At 35.1% G+C, this 17,618-nt stretch overlaps 1 protein-coding gene across 3 annotated transcripts in view; it reads left to right on the forward strand.

Moving 5' to 3' along the window:
* The window catches only part of LOC106868020 (ammonium transporter Rh type B), an 81,510-nt gene that overhangs the window by 36,576 nt on the left and 27,316 nt on the right, over window positions 1-17,618 (forward strand). For all 3 annotated transcript variants that reach the window (XR_016237621.1, XM_089338246.1, XM_089338245.1), the window contains exons 3-4: window positions 4,800-4,977; window positions 6,849-6,999. Coding sequence is in view for 2 of the 3 variants with exons in the window: in XM_089338246.1 (XP_089194372.1) it covers window positions 4,800-4,977; window positions 6,849-6,999 (329 nt within the window). In the remaining variant the exon portion in view is untranslated. The remainder of the gene's footprint in view (window positions 1-4,799; window positions 4,978-6,848; window positions 7,000-17,618) is intronic.

Genomic DNA, 17,618 nt, shown 5'->3' on the forward strand with positions numbered 1-17,618 from the left:
ATTATCATCGCCATCATTGCTATAAACAAATATCAACGCCATCGTTACCATTATTATCATCGTCATTATCGTTATCGCCATTGCTATCATAATTATTAATACTACTACTACTACTACTACTACTAGGTGTTGTTATAGTAGTAGTAGTAGTAGTAGTAGTAGTAGTAGTAGTAGTAGTAGTAGTAGTAGTAGTAGCAGCAGCAGTAGCAGTGGTACTAGTGGTGGTATTAGTTATATTCTTACAACTATTAGTAGTAGCGTTTGTGGTAAGAGTGTTACTAATAGTATTATTTTCAGTGATAGCAATATCGCCGTTGGTGGTAGTATTAGTATTATTGCTAGTATTATTAGTAGTTGTAGTAGAGGTATTGTTAATTGTATTGGTTATAATATAGTTAGTATTGTTAGTATCACTATGTCTATTAATATAATCCCCACCCCTCCGAGGTGGGGATTGTATTATGTATGTTTAAGTTATTTAAAGTGTTAGGGCCAGGGATTTGGATATGTTATTACGAGCGGTGTTAGTGTTTTCATTGTGTAGGCCTATGGTAGGGTTGTATGCATTTAGATGAGCTGATAATAGATCCTATGTTTGGTGTAGAAGAAGAGGATACTTTCAAAGTGGATCTGTTAAAGATAGAATGGTACTTATGGTTACGTGGGAAATTGGACTCTACTATTCTAAAGAAAGCCTCTAAAGAGGTCCTTAACGTTTAAAGCGAACGGGGGTGTATACCAGAGAATAGATCTCCCACCACTTTTATTAGGCAAATTTGGGGAGGTATAATTCCTAGAGGAGAGTTGGAAGGTTTTATGTTAATATTCTTAGATCGAGTGTTATGCGTGTGGGTGCTAGGTAGGCGAGATTGTCTAACCATAATGGGAGAGTTTGGATATACAATATGTGGGCATGTTGTCTTGTGCTAAGTTTAGAGAGGTGTTCTTTAAGTCTAGTGCTGGGTTTAAATCTAATCTTCTGGGAGAAATTACTAGCAGCTACTGCTTGGTTGTAGTAAGTGGTGTAGTTATTGAAGATTTCCTCGGTGGCGAATAGACCGGATATTCTGAAGGATATGCCTTTGATTATACTTCGAAAGTAGATTAATGGTGGCTAGATTCTGTGTTGATGTACTTAAGGTATTGATCAGGTTTATGATATGGGAAGTAGAGTGAAGGGTTTAAATCTAATGTAACGTCTAGAAAGTTTGCTGTCTTGCAAGGTTTTCAAAAGGGATAGGTTGAAGTTGGTGAATAATTTATGTAAAAGTTTTCTAGTTTCTTCTAATGCAGATTTTGTTAGGCCTTGCTTTCCTCCCTCGGTCTCTCTACCTCTCTTCATATTTATTTATTTTTCTTTCTCTTTATCCCTTAATAGCTACCTCCGCTGCCATTCTCTTACAGAAAGTCGATACGTTCGCGATTATTTCTGGATATTTACATTATTAAGACTTTAACCTACATGGATTTACACAAGAATGCACGTGAGGACTTATGGACTAACATCTACACGATTGGAAAATTAAACTGTGAACTTAAATGCTTCTTTTTTTTCTTTTCTTTCTCCTTTTTCTTTATCTTTTTTTTCCTTTTCTCCTGTTCTCTATGTTGTCGTTTCATTAATCTATACCCTTCTCATTTTCCTCACTTGTCTCCGATGACGGAATATCCCATAATCTGGAATATCCCAGAAACAGTTGTAAGACGTTGAATTTTTCCAATAATAATAACGTATATGACTTGAGAAGTTTGTCTTGCCCTAACGTTTGTTGTCCGCTTTAACGATTATAAATCTGCTATATCGGAAATCTACAATGGTTCCATAACTCAGATATAATCTTGGAGCCCTGGTTATCCGTTACAGCACCTACCAAGAGTACCTAGTCGTTTAGATCACCTGTGAACTAAACCCTATATTTTGTGTATATGTATATACGTGTATGTATATATATATGTGTGTGTGTGTGTGTGTGTGTGTGCGTGTGTGTGTGCGTACGTGTATGTGTGTGTGCGTGCGTGTGTGTTTGTGTGTTTGTGCGTGTATATATATATGTATATATATATATGTATATATATATATATACACATACATAAACATATATATACTACTTTCTCTCTTCTTTTTATTCTACATATTTCTCTCATTCCCATTCTTTTCTCTCACTCTCACTCCACCTTCCCCTTCTCTTAAACTAAAGCGTAGCGCGTGGTCGAACGAAGAAGCAGAATTACAAAATAGATTGTAACAGACAATATAAATAAAGTTTAGTGTTACTGGTTTTAATGTTCAACCGTTTCTATATATTCAATCCATCGATGTATCTATCAGGTCATCCCATAAGTTCTGTCCGATCTTACCTTTTTTAAAATTGAATGAAATTTAATAGTATTTTAGAATGTCTAATTGAATTCAAATTATTTTTATGCATTTGTGTACATTTGAACTAATTAAATATTATTTTACAGAATAATAAAATTAAAATTTCTTTGATTAAAACCCCTTCTAACATGGAAGTATCCAAAGAGCATTTAAGGCACATAATGTTTTATGAGTACAAAAAAGGAAACTCTGCAGCCGAAGTGACTTGAAGCATACACTCAGTTTATGGAAAAGAATGCTTGAATGAAAGAACTTGCAAAAGATGGTTTGCAAAATTCAGAAGTGGAGATTTCAGTCTTGATGATGAAGATCCAACAGGACATCCAGTTGAGTTTGATGATAAGCTCTTTGAGGCATTACTTGAAGAAAATCCTGCATTATCAGTTGAAGAATTGGCAATAAAGCTTAGTTCAAGCCATACAACTGTTCATCGTCATCTTCAACAACTTGGAAAGGTTCCTAAACTTGAAAAATGGGTGCCTCATGAATTGTCCGAAAGCAGCCGCAAATCCCGAGTTGACATCTGCTCTTCTCTCCACTCTTGCGAACTCGTTTCACCCTCTTTGTATAGACTTGTGACGAAAAAAAATGGATTTTCTATCGAAATGTTAAACGTCGTAAACAGTGGCTTGGTAAAAGGGAAAAGGCTCAACCACAACTGGGAAGGGAACTTCATGGGAAAAAGGTTCTTCTCTCTATCTGGTGGGATTACAAAAGAGTAATTCACTTTGAATTGTTACCACCTAATGCAGCAATCAATGTTCAAGTCTACTGTCAGCAATTAGAGCGTTTGAACCAAGCTTTGAAGAAAAAAAGACCGGCGTTAGTGAATCGAAAAAGAGTGATGTTTCATCAGGACAATGCGTGACCCCACATTGTAAAGATCATATCACAGAAGATCGAAGAGCTTGGTTGGGAAAAAAATTCCTCATTCACCTTGTTCTCCCGACCTTGCTCCTTCACATAACTTTCGCAAGCCAGGAGGAGATCGAAACTGACATTTCAGAGTTCTTCGCTTTGAAACCAAGGGAGTTTAACATTGATAGGATTAAAAAGCTTGCAAATAGATGGAAGGAAGTCATAGATAATCAGGGAAAGTACATTGAGGATTAAATTTCAATTAAATATAACATTCGATCACTTGTTTTCTTTATTCAAAATTCGGACAGAACTTATGAGATGACCTGATATATGGATGGATAGATTCATTGGCGGATAAAAGATAGCGAGAGAGGTGGCTAGATATATCGACACAGTTAAATCAAAGTGAAATAACCTGCTGTGGATGTTATTGTTACCTTTTTATGTGTAGAAGCCTAAAGACTGAGGCCACACTGGGGCACCTCAATTATAGTTATTTGGATTTTTTTTGTATTGTTGGAGTAGACAGATACATACATAGACAGAACTGTGAGTAGAATATGACAGATAGATAGATAGATAGATAGATAGATAGATAGATAGATAGATAGATAGATAGGTAGATAGATAGATAGATAGATAGATAGATAGATAGATAGATAGATAGATAGATAGATAGATAGATAGATAGATTGATTGATTGATTGATTGCCTCTTCAGTACTGCCTAGGTGGATTTTTATACCTGAATGTTTCAGAAAAATATACAATTTCATCATATTTTTTAAAAAATAACCAAGGAACCTCCACTGGTACCGCTATCTTTCATTAATGATGTATTGGAAAAAGATGTTGCTATATAACAGTAGCACAAATATAAACCAGATGGTGGAAAATTACTGACACAAACAATCTGTAAAGTCTGAATTTCCTTAAATTGTCGCCCCACCCCTTTTTCTCTGACTAACAAGATACTTTCAATTAATTTATTTTTATGTATGTCAAGTTCTTTATCACTTTTTGCATGATTTATCAACCTTTATGGCACCTAATACCGTTAGCTATTTCCTTTAAATCATTCTCTTTTAATCATGCACATTATTAACGACCAAAATACCTCATAACTTTCCCTAAAGTTTCTGTCGACTATGATTCTCTCGATTATGATTTATGTCGACTATGATCTGGTCCTGTAAGATCGAACACTATTCATGACAGTTCCTTTACTTACAAGCAGGGATCAAGTTTTCATCTTATCAAGTATAGTTGTGTAACCAATAAGTTAACTTCGCAATCCTGCAATTACGGATTCGATCTCAAGTGCATTATCTTATTCAATTTTCTTCTGAGAGACGCGTTTTTTAGTGAAATTTGAAGGATAGAAAAGACGTATGCGCGCACGCGCGTGTGTGTTCCACTCTCTTCGGATTGTATTTTTGCCATAAGTATATGTCTGATAGTTAACAATATCACATTCATAAGCTGTGATACCAAATTTTAAGGTCTTTCATTTACCTTGTTATCCACCAAATGCAATTTCCAATATTTTATTATTTCAGTGACCCAAGATGTCCATGTGATGATTTTCATTGGTTTTGGCTTTCTTATGACTTTTCTCAAGAGATATGGCTTTTCGAGTGTCAGCTTCAACCTTTTATTATCTGCTGTTGGAATCCAATGGGCTATGATTGTCCGGAATCTTATTGAGGAACAACATTTAGAGTTAGGACTTAAGTCGTAAGTAAACACTCCATGTATTATTTATTCTGGTGTGAACCAGGTAATAGTTTATACTGCCGAAATGGAATGAAATCATAGCAGCATTGTCAAAAAATTCGCTTAATGACCACATTGGTGTGTTCCACTGCACATCACCTTGGGTTGTGTATTTTACAATAGTTCAGCTACATCAAAGCCTTTGAAAGAATTTTGTTAGAAAACTACGCGGAATCCCGCCATTTAAAGACATATATATTATGCGTATCTTATATTCATTAGTGTCTGTGTATGTCCGTATGTATATATGCATGCTTATGAGTGTTGTGTATGCATGTGTGTGTATCTACAAGTAATAGAAGAATCAGAAAAAAAAGATGTGAAAGGAATGTGGTTACGATCTATCCTGCAAGCTAGGCCGATAAGATCGACATCAGAGTAACCACTAGTAAAAGAAAGAAAGAATAAATTAAAATATTTCATTAGTGAAGAGTAGTGACTGAAACCAGTACAGGTTGGTCTGTTTACTTTGAACTTGGTATTGATGAGAGCAAATCTGGAGAGTTGTCAAAGTATCAGATAGAAACTTAACAGCACTTGTCCGGGATATTTGCGCTCTGTGTTCAAATTTCGTTCAGACCAGTTTTCCCTTTCTTTCTTTCGGAGTCGGTATTAAAGTACCAGGACAGTTTTGGAGTCGAATTCTCTCTTTGTTTCCCTTCGGATTATGATAATTCATTATGATAATTCAAAGAAAAAAAGGGATAAACTGAAATCATTTGCAGTGCCTGCATTGCACATTCGACTCAATTTCATCACCTACATTATAACGTTGACTCAATGTTTCTTTTTTTTATTATTTTTTTTTTGGTATCCATATAGTCGCGAGCAAGTATACATACCCTCTCGTTCCTCCAGACCCTTGAACATCGAAGACTTGGCAGCTGGATGGAGGACAAGTATGTACCCCAGGCCCCGATAGTTACCTTATTTTATCAGCGGAATTCCAACTCAAATACTAAAGAACCTGAAGAAATGCCAGGAAGCTTACTGTCAGATACTTTAACATTTCTACTAATTATCTGCAATAATTGTCAATATTGCATCAATATTCCACTTGTGGTACAGGGCTGTGATTACTGTTTGGGTTGGAGGGAGTGGCCGTATCTATGACCCATATACGACCACCTAAATCGACGAGGTTAACGTTCCTCTTGAACAGTTGAAATTTGACAACTTCAAGGAAACGTGTCCTCTGAGGAAATTCCTGGAGAGCTAAAATTCTTGAGATAAAGTGCTGACGTAGTGGTTAATATGGAGTTTAGAATAGAGACAGTATGTGTGCAAGACGGAGAGATGAGTGAGACGGGAATGCCTGAGTCGAGTTGACCAGCTATTTCCAAAAAAGGCAAAAAGAGGAGATTGCAGGTCTAAGGACCAGAGAATGGCGTGCGTTAGTAAATGAGTTTATATCAATCAGTCCAATGGCTTTTATTCGAATGAGATCCAGGATTTGTGTCAGTGTGTACGTGCGAGCGCGCTCGAGTGTGTGTTTGTGTATGAGGGTATGTGTGTGTATTCGTGTGTGTGTATGTGTGTGTTCGTGTGTGTGCGGACATTCATGTTTGCATGCGTGAGTGCGTAACAGTAGCAGTCACAAATATGGAGGATCTATGAACTTTGTAAAGGGTCACTAGTCTCAAAGAATCGATTGAGGTGGATATTTTACGATGGGTTAACGAATGCCGTAAGTTTGTTGATATAGGCAACCAATACTGCATTCTCTCGCCTCTTTGTGCCTACATTAAAAAAAAATCAATATTCAACTTGTACATTATTGATTTTGTTCCTTCTCTTTGCTTTTGTTTACTTTATTTTGTTAATTTTTGCAGTATGTTGACAAGCGATTTCGCTATAGCGACAGTATTGATTTCTTTCGGAGCCGTTTTAGGAAAAACCAGTCCGTTACAACTTATTATCATGTTAATGATTGAAATACCATTGGCCCAAGTTAATGAATATATTGGACTCCATAAGCTTAACGTACGTTTTTTCTCAGACATTATTTTTGTATTTATTTCTAACAATATAATATATATATATATATATATATATATATATATATATATATATATATATATATATATATATATATTACAGTACACGTCTTTGTATATATACTTTTTTGTGCGAGTAACAGCGTTTGAAATTGTTGAATTTGTTACTAAGATTTATATTTTCTAAGTCATTCTATGCGAATTGGTTCTGTTTTATTTATTTGTTGTATTTGTCTCATAAAGCTTAACGAAACAATTTGGAGTTTTCTAAATTATCCACCAGCGTTTCTTTCTTTTTGTAACAGTGTCTCTAATGAGTTGTTCTGTATGTATTTTGCATTTGAAAGTTTATTCTGGTTTCTTAAATGCTTAACAAATCTTATCTTTCATATAATAAAATACAATGTGTCACGACGGACGTGGAAAACTAAAACAAGAAGCAGAGTGGGAGTGAGTGATAGTAAGAGATGCTAAATGCAGGTGAACTGCAATTAGATGTTTTACTCTGAAGTCGTCGGTATTTTAATCGAAAGGAAATTACATTTTTATTATAATTATATTTATTATATTTATTATAATTATATTTATCTTACCACACACAAACATAGTACATACATGGTTACACTCACACACACACACACACACACACACACACAAACACACACACACACACACACACACATACATACACATATATATATAAACGAAATTGGATATTAAACTCATGTTTAAACAGTATTATCGCTCACATATCATACAAATTTTGTATATGAGTGTATATATATATATTGTTTCACACTCTCTTTCTTTTTTAGTCCGTTTCCCCATGCTTACCCTTTTTGAAACTAACCGTTCTTCCTTGAAAAGGGGAAAACATTCACACCCATAAGTATTTCTGTGCACATGCATACATATATTAGACATAGATGCAATGCATACGTATGCATATATACATATATGTACATACATATGTGCATACGTATGTATATAAGCAATAATAAATCTCTGAGCAAAGTATAGACAGTAGCTGCATGACATTGTGAAGTATATTTGCCACTTAAATGTGGCTAACCCTTAAGGGTGGATGCTACTGTAGCTTGTAGCCCCAGGAAGACATCTCCTCCAGCTGTCTATTGACACACTTTCTGTGCCCTATCAGTATTTGCAAAGTGAAGTCATCGTTCCCATCTCCAGCCTGATGTGATACACACGGACCCGGGTTTCTAGGTATTGACCCGTCCTCAGCGTGTGAGAAGGATGACTTCCCTTTGCAAATACTGATAGGGCACAAATAGTATATATATACATAGATAGATAGATAGATAGATAGATAGATAGATAGATAGATAGATAGATAGATACACATGCACATGTGTATCTATCTCATAATGCTTAATGAAACAATTTGGCATGTCTTTCTTGCTGTAACAGTGTCTTTACATATATATATATACGTATGTATGTGTTTGTATATGTATATGTAAGTGTGTATGCGTCTGTTTTAGTCAGGATATGCTGATAGTTTTAGCTATTTGTTTCATAGCCAATCGCCTGTCAACCATCAGCATGTGATCAACACAATCAATGTTTTCCTCGGTGGTGGCAGTTGCAGTTTGTCCAGACCCTTGGTCATCTTCTAGACTCCGTTTCCCTCCTAAATTCAGCTGCCCACTTTTGCAATGCTGATAAACTGAAGCATCATCCCCTGCTGTAACAACCATGTCAGCATGAATTTCCTTGAGGGCTAAAACCTTTTTCTGCTGGCACCCGATAATGCCACGATAACAAATTTTGTCCATTTTCAAAGGAAGTCGATACTAGTTACTTTCGAAGTGTTCCTTGAACAGAATTTCAGTTTAGCTGTAACGAAACAATGTAGTTATTAATAACAAGGGTTGAAATGCATGCATGATTTCACAGCTCTAGCATCCCTCCTTCATAGTCAGCCTATGAAATTTTCAGCCCACTTTCGTACATACATACATACATACATACATACATACATACATACATAAAAATAATGTTATGATTTACTTTATACACAAAAATAACCAATAACTAGGCGTAGGAGTGGTAAGTAGCTTGCTTACGAACCACATGGTTCCGGGTTCAATCCCACTGCGTGTCACCTTGGGCAAGTATGTATGTATGTATGTATGTATGTGTGTGTATATGTTTGTGTGTCTGTGTTTGTCTTCTCCCCCCAACATCGCTTGACAACCGATGCCAGTGTGTTTAAGTCCCCGTAACTTAGCGGTTCGGCAAAAGAGACCGATAGAATAAGTACTAGACATACAAAGAATAAGTCCTGGGGTCGATTTGCTCGACTAAAGGCGGTGTTCCAGCATGGCCACAGTCAAATGACTGAAACAAGTAAAAGAGTAAAAGAGTAGGGAGTAATTATATTAGAGTATCTAAATCTATATGGATAACATCTGCAGTGAAAAGTCTATAACACAAGAAGGCAAAGTATATTATAAAGAACAATAAAAAAGAGCCTGAGTGATATATCTCGACGTGATAATTCCTGCTGTTGACTCAACAGTCTTTACATGATCACACTATTCTGTGTGAATCACATCTTGAGGGAATCATTTCTTTAGAGAAATATAACGAAAAACATAAATCCGCTCTGTTAAAGAATTAAGATAATGTGAATTTATGATAATTGACAACTAGGTATCAGATTACATGGATTTATATCTAGAATGTAATAAATTCATAAATTTACGCGGTAGCTAATTGAGGAGGCAGCGGTTTTTTATAAAAAAAACACTGATTTACACACACACACACACACACACACACACACACACACACACATATATATATATATATATATATATATATATATATATATATATATATATATATATATATATATATATATATATATATATATATATAAAAGATAAATAAAAATGAAAATGCCACTTTTAAAAAAAATTTGGGGTGGGGGGTGTTTTAATTAATTTACATTACATGTTTCGGTTTTTTTGAAAAACCTTATCAAAAATGAGTATGAAATATGTGAGAAGAGAAGAGGGCTATTAATAAAATAAAATTGAAATTAAAATTAAGAATGACATTCATAGTTTACTGTTATTTCTTGCATGCGCACGTGGTCCTTTCGTTCCGTTCTGAAGGCATGGTAATTCCACAGCGAGTGGAATTCCCCAAAATACGTACATGCTATACTAATTCCCCAAAATACGTACATGCAGGTGTGCGTTCGTGTATGCATGTGTAATTGGGTATTTGCATATATATATATATATATGTGTGTGTGTGTGTGTGTGTGTGTGTGTGTGTGTGTGTGTGTGTGTGTGTGTGTGTGTGTGTGTGTGTTTGTGTGAGTAAAAATAAATACAAAAAAGGGGTTTTGTATGATTGTGTATAGAGGAATATATTATTTTATCTAAAAGAGTTCCAACTCTGTTTTTTATGTTTTATTTATATTCTTGTAAAATTAATGTGGGATATAGAATATGGAATATACAATATATAACATAAAAATGGATGGTACAATGAAATAAAGTATTGAATGACTTATTGAATATATGAAATATTGAGTGTTCAATATAAAGGATTAAATATATAAAGGCGAATACGTATTTTCTATACCTTGTGGCATTTCATCATCGCCGGTATGACAGACTTTAACAGACTGTAATAGACTGGCTAGTTTTCTGTCTTTTATACCAATTCCTTTGGACAGCAGCAGTATGTGTTTGGCTATTTTTACAATTGATGCCAAATTTATTTTTAGAAATGATGACATTTGAGAAATTATTTTGTGTTTTGGTTATAGGGATAAGATTTTTAAACCCCGTTAGTTGTTTGGCTATTCTTAGAAATGATTCCAAATTTATTTTTAGAAATGATGACATTTGAGAGATTTTTTGTGTTTTAGTTATAGGGATAAGATTTTTAAACCCCAAGTAAGATAAATTTAATCATTGTTTGTTAAGAGTGGGTTTGAATTTCTTAATAAAGTCCTTTTCTTTGCATTTTCTCTCAATTTCATTCCGGTTGTAAAGTTTATGGAATGGAAATATAATAAAAGTTTGACGACCACATGTTTCCAGATGGTTACTCAGTGGTATTTGGCGGACTTCTGGGTTTTTAATCTGTTGTCGATGCACCCGTGAGCGTTCCGATAGTGCATTACCTAGTGCAAATACCACAAGGTATAGAAAATACGTATTCGCCATTATATATTTAATCCTTTATATTGAACACTCAATATTTCATATATTCAATAAGACATTCAATACTTTATTTCATTGTACCATCCATTTTTATATTATATAGTGTATATTCCATATTCTATATCCCACATTAATTTTACAAGAATATAAATAAAACATAAAAAACAGACAGAGTTGGAACTCTTTTAAATAAAATAATATATATATATATTTGTTTTGCAAGATTTTTGATGTGAAATCGTGTGTTGAAACAGATGTTGTTGTACTTGGGGATGGTCATATTGCCAGTTTAGCCAATAAAAACACACGCACTGTATATTTGGTGTTAATTTGCTTCAGCTTTATATTACATTAATCTTAATCTTATTTCGGCCAGAGTTCTTTCGTCACACTTCTGTGACCTCAAATTAACACCAAATATACAGTGCGTGTGTTTTTATTGGCTAAACTGGCAATATGACCATCCCCAAGTACAACAACAAATATATATATATATATATATATATATATATATATATATATAAAACAAAGATGTACAGATGTCAATTCATTACGGCCGTTTCAAGCGCTCCTTTAATTGAGTAATAAAATTATTACATCATTTGAAAGAAACCGTTATTTTCAGATGACCTCATAGACTTCAAACATACAGGATACAACGAATTTTTTAAACATTTTTACATCAAATAATGCAACTCCAAATATTTACATTGTTTCTTTTGTCATATCTGTGGCAGAATGAGTTTAGAAAATAATACATACCACGTCAAGCCTACTATAATTTAGAGAGTAGCAGAGGAAATAGTTGGGGTCAGGATAAAAAGAATGGTGACCTAGTTACTTATATTTCGAAGACTTTTTGTAGAATGTAGTCGTCAACCATTTAGAATTAAATCCATTGGGAGTTGTCAACTGTATTCTAATAATGGTGATAAATCAATTAATGTCAGACAATTTACTAGGCTCTCAATCTATTGGAACCATATATCTAGCTTCATCTAGACAAAAGGGTAGGTTGTAGGGTATGCAGTAAGGGAATATCTGGTGGAAGAAAAGAAGAATAGGGATGGCCAATACTTATTTAAATTATCAAAGGGAAATAAAATGAAAATCCAAAAGAGATAAATAATATAAACATTAGGGGAGGAAATTAGAATTGAAGGATACGGGGGGTAGTAATGTATACCTTAGCAAATTTATAATATTAAACTGAGAATACTTGAATCAATATAGATTAGGATAGAAACTAAATTTAAAACCTAATAATGGAATACTTTTATAAGAAAAAACTATTAAGATTTTTCCTAAACATAGAGTATAGAAGATCCATGATAAAAATATTTTATAATGAATGTATAACAGAATTAAATTATCATATGAATAGAAATACATAGTATATAGGTCTGACAATGACAATAGCAAGTGTAACCGACCATGAAAAATGAATTAGCAGTACAAAGAAATAGACTGGCAATCTCTTTTATATGTACCTCGATACCTACCGTCCGTAGTATAACACCCACCACCTCCTTATATACATGTAAAGCAAATTCCTCAACAGACTTTCAACCACAACGCGCTTTTTGATACACTGAGTGGTTACTACTACCTCACAAGCCACAACAGACAGAAAGAATGGGCTCGAAGCCGAAAATTTGAGTTTACAGAACACAGAAACAATATTTATCACCTATGGAAACAAAACAAGATCTCATAATGTAGGGAAACAACCAAATACCTGTGAACGTGGAGAACAATAATTGTAGGGATTACAAATAAATATTCCTATGTACTCCTTGCTGACTCAAGCTTATTCAATTATTCATTCACACACTGCAGAAGCCCCAATGCAAATCAGGCAGTAGGTATAATACTACCGCTGGATAGCATCAGGTGAAATCTGAAGGTGGACGAGCTTTATACTGTACTCAACTATGTTTTTAACAGAATATAACCTAACTATACATACACACACACACACACACACACACACAAATATACAAGAACATTTGTGAGCTTGTTGCACAACTAAATTATGGCACAGTACACTATAAAAAAATGGAAAACCATCTGGGATATCAGAATGAGTGCGCAATGTGGGCACCGGTGCAGTTTACATTAAGTTTGAAAGAGAGAATGTTGAAGTTCTACTGGAAGCATTTGAGGCCAATGAAGATACATTATTTTTCCGATTTAATGATAAGGAATAAAACATGAGCGTATATTTTTGATTTTGAATCACATATTCAGTCCATGGAGTTCTCAGGATGACAAGGGCATCATTCTCCTTGACTTTTTGGAAAGTGGTTGCATGGTGAACAGCAGGCGGTAAGTTGAAACGCTCATTAGGAGGAAGAGGCTAAATAAAAACTGAAAACTATTCACAATCATTCTGACAATGCAAGACTACACATTTGCAACACAGCAGGCAATCGGCAAATTAGGTTCAGCATTGATCTTCCATCCACTGTACAATTTACATCAAGCGACCTACGACTTCCGCCTGTTGGGTCCAATGAAGACCAGCTTCCGTTGACAAAGATTTGATGAGACGGATGAATTGAAAGTGGCTATGAAATAAGTACAAGAATGCACACTAGAAGTTTTCAAAAATGATTCAAGAGTTAGGATCATTGGTAGCGCAAGTACATCGCTTATAATGGGAACTATTTTGACTTCTGCTAATATGTATAATTTTAAGGGTTAATGTCAATAATAACAAGTTATGACGATGTTTGCCTGACTTGCATTATAGTAAGTATATCTGAAAATGCAGGCGCAAATCTGCACATACGAAATTTTGAGCAACATAAACCTGAGTCAACTTGTTATTAATCAATTACACCATCAGCTATATGCGTTGACTACAACTTTCTTTCGCTTGTTTATCTATCTGTGCATGTGTGTTCGCGTGTATGTGTACGTATGTATATATGTGTGTGTGTTTGTATATATATATATATATATATATATATATATATATATATATATATATATATATATATATATATATATATATATATATATACGTGTGTGTATGCATGCACATATGCATGTAGGTAGGTATGTATATATGCATGTATGTATGCATTCATGTATGTATAAGATCAAAAACCTTCCAGCCGTCTTGCCAATTATTTTTCAATTATTCGTATGTCTCGCCTTACTTTTAAGCTAGTAGACTACGATTTAGGAGTTATTTGGCTATTCTTTCCAGTAAGCAGAGCGTCTACGTAGAAACTAACCATCTGTCTCGTCTTGCTTTATGCAGAGGTCACAAGAAATAATGTCAAAATAACACTGATTTACACGAGCGCGCGCACGCACACAAACACACATATATATATATGTGTGTATACATATATATGTGTGTGCGTGTGTGTGTGTGTGTGTGTGTGTGTGTGTGTGTGGTAGCTTTTTAGTACCTTTTACCTTGTTACCTTTTAGGCTTTTAATTGATATTGCCACTTGTGTTATAATGTATTTAATACTAGCAGCTAAGCCCGGTTTCACCCGGTCAGAGAACAACGCGAAGAGAGAAACGAAGACATAAGAAAGAGGAAGAAGTGGATACGAAGTGGTGTTTGAGCGACGGATCTTGGTAGAAAAAAAAGAATGTCATGGTGAGTTAGTAAGGAGAGCAAAGCAAGACTGGACTTACGTGGGCTGCCAGGACGATGAAAAAATTGCGGAATTGAAATTGGAGCAGTTGAAGTTGCCATTGTTATCATAGGAGTGCTTCTTGGTAGACAACATTCTTCGTCCTTCCCTCGGCTGCACAAATAGAAAGACCATGGGGACAGCCAACATACAGTTGTGCGTGTGAGAATACTTGCTCTGTCAGATTCAAACCAACCGCTTGCACTGATTGTCCCTGCGCCTTCTTGATTGTCATGGGAAAGCAGAGTTTGAGAGGAAATTGCATCTGTTTAAACTTGTAGGTCGTATCGGAGTGGGTAAGGGACATGGGCGTTATAAGTATGTCTTAGCCAGCGGCCGGTTCATTCAAGATTGTTGCCTACAGAACTCGGGAGCACAGTTTTTTGATAATCATCCGCGTACCATTGCCCATTATTGCAGCATCTAAATTCCTTAGCAGCATGATTGGCGCGCCAACTTTCAGATGCAGTTCGTGAGCTGGTAGTTCTGTGGGTCCCCCCTTTTGTCAGATTTGTCATGGGCTGACCGGTCTATCTCAGATACATGGGAAGCTGGATTAAATTTTTCATCAACACAGGGGAGCCGAAATAAATTTTTTCAATGTCCAAGGGAAGCCAAAACGCGAAAATGGTTGAGAAATGCTGATCTATAACGATGGTTTTTATTTAGGCACATCGTAAAAGTAATTATAATGAATTGCTTAATATAAAGAAAAGTATGTTTTTTCGAGCAAATACAGTTAGAAAAAGTATTTACCATTTCAAGTCATCACTAAAAACAAAGTTCATCAATTTTTGAATGAAATAATAATTTTATTCTTTTATTCTAAGTTGTAAATTTTGCCCGAGAAATAAAGCAAATAATCACCAAATGGATTGTTAAAAATCTGCAACTCGATAGCAAATATCTCCAAATTGATTAGAAATGCATAAATTTAATAATAACAATGTTTTTGAGATTCCGGTTCGAATGACATGAGAGTTTTTGTTTCACTTTTGACACGTAATACTTAAATAGTGGAGGAGATATGATGTTGCTGTGGGCTGGAAGTATGCAAGAAGTTAAATTTTTTTTTGACTAAAACACAACCGGGACCCTAAGTAAGGCATGATTTGGATGAAATTGGTTTTGTAGTTCTGGAGTTTTAGGGATTCACACAAAAACACACACACACACACACACATACATTCTCAATTTTATATATATATAGATATCATAATATATCTTTTATATCTTATGATGTATGCATATATATATATACTCTTTACTCTCTTTTACTCTTTTACTTGTTTCAGTCATTTGACTGTGGCCATGCTGGAGCACCGCCTTTAGTCGAGCAAATCGACCCCAGGACTTATTCTATCGGTCTCTTTTGCCGAACCGCTAGTTTACGGGGAAGTAAACACGCCAGCATCAGTTGACGAGCGATGTTGGGGGGACAAACACAGGCACACAAACCTATACACACACATACATACATACATATATATATATATATATATATATATATATACATATATATGGCGGGCTTCTTTCAGTTTCCGTCTACCAAATCCACTCACAAGGCTTTGGTCTCCCCGTGGCTGTAGTAGAAGACACTTGCCCAAGGTGCCACGCAGTGGGACTGAACCCAGAACCATGTGGTTGGTAAGCAAGTTACTTACCACACAGCCCCTCCTGCGCCTATATATATATATATGTATATATATATATATATATATATATATATATATATATATATATATATATGTATGTATATATATATATTTATGTATGTATGTATATATATATATATATATATATGTGTGTGTGTGTGTGTGTGTGTGTGTGTGTGTATGTATGTATGTATGTATGTATGTATGTATGTATGTATGTAGTATGTATGCATGTATGTATATATATATATAATTGAATAAGTTGGAGTCAACAAGAAGGAGTGCACAGGAACATTTATTTGTAATCATTACAAGTATTGTTTCCACGCAACATAGTTTTCCACTTGTGTTACGTTTAATTCTTCCCACGGGATCTTTGATCCCTGTGGCCAAGTTTTCCACCAGAAGTTTTAAGAGTCGCCCTTTAACTCTCTACGCGATGATAGAACTTTATGTAGTCACCCAACGGCGCTCATTTCATAAGGCTGAATCGTGCTCTGACAATTCTATTTGATTATAATTCTTTATATAGTAAAAAGCGATTCACGCTGACCACTATATTCGTATATATTGGATCATTCCATAAATAATGCGGGTCTTTCAATTGCATGAACTAAAAGTTGGAAGGGGACGGGATAAACTACCTGCTTCAGCTTGCTATAAAACAGGTAATGCAAGTTTTGAAGCGTGCAGTTCGATTTTAAGTTATTTTTGAAAGCTATAACGGAAGTGACAAAGGAACATATTCAGCATATCTTGCGTTATGACTTCAATCAGGGCAACAACGCAACGGAATGTGCGAGGAATATTGATGCAGTATATGGGGCTCGGACATAAGCGTAAGCCAATATCGACGGTGGTTCCAGAAATTCCGAGCTGGAAACTACATGCTACAGGATGAACCTCGTCCTGAAAGGTCTCTAGAGTTCCACGAAGAGTCCTGAAAACCCTGGTGGGACAAAATCCCATCGTAACTGTTGAGGATCTAGCAGAGAAGCTTGAATTTGGTCATTTAACCATTCATCGACACCTGCGTACCATCGTAAATGTCAGCAAATTAGGACAATGGGTTCCTCACA

The sequence above is a fragment of the Octopus bimaculoides genome, chromosome 20 (genome assembly GCF_046866305.1).
Source record: "Octopus bimaculoides isolate indiv1 chromosome 20, ASM4686630v1, whole genome shotgun sequence".
NCBI lineage: Eukaryota > Metazoa > Mollusca > Cephalopoda > Octopoda > Octopodidae > Octopus > Octopus bimaculoides.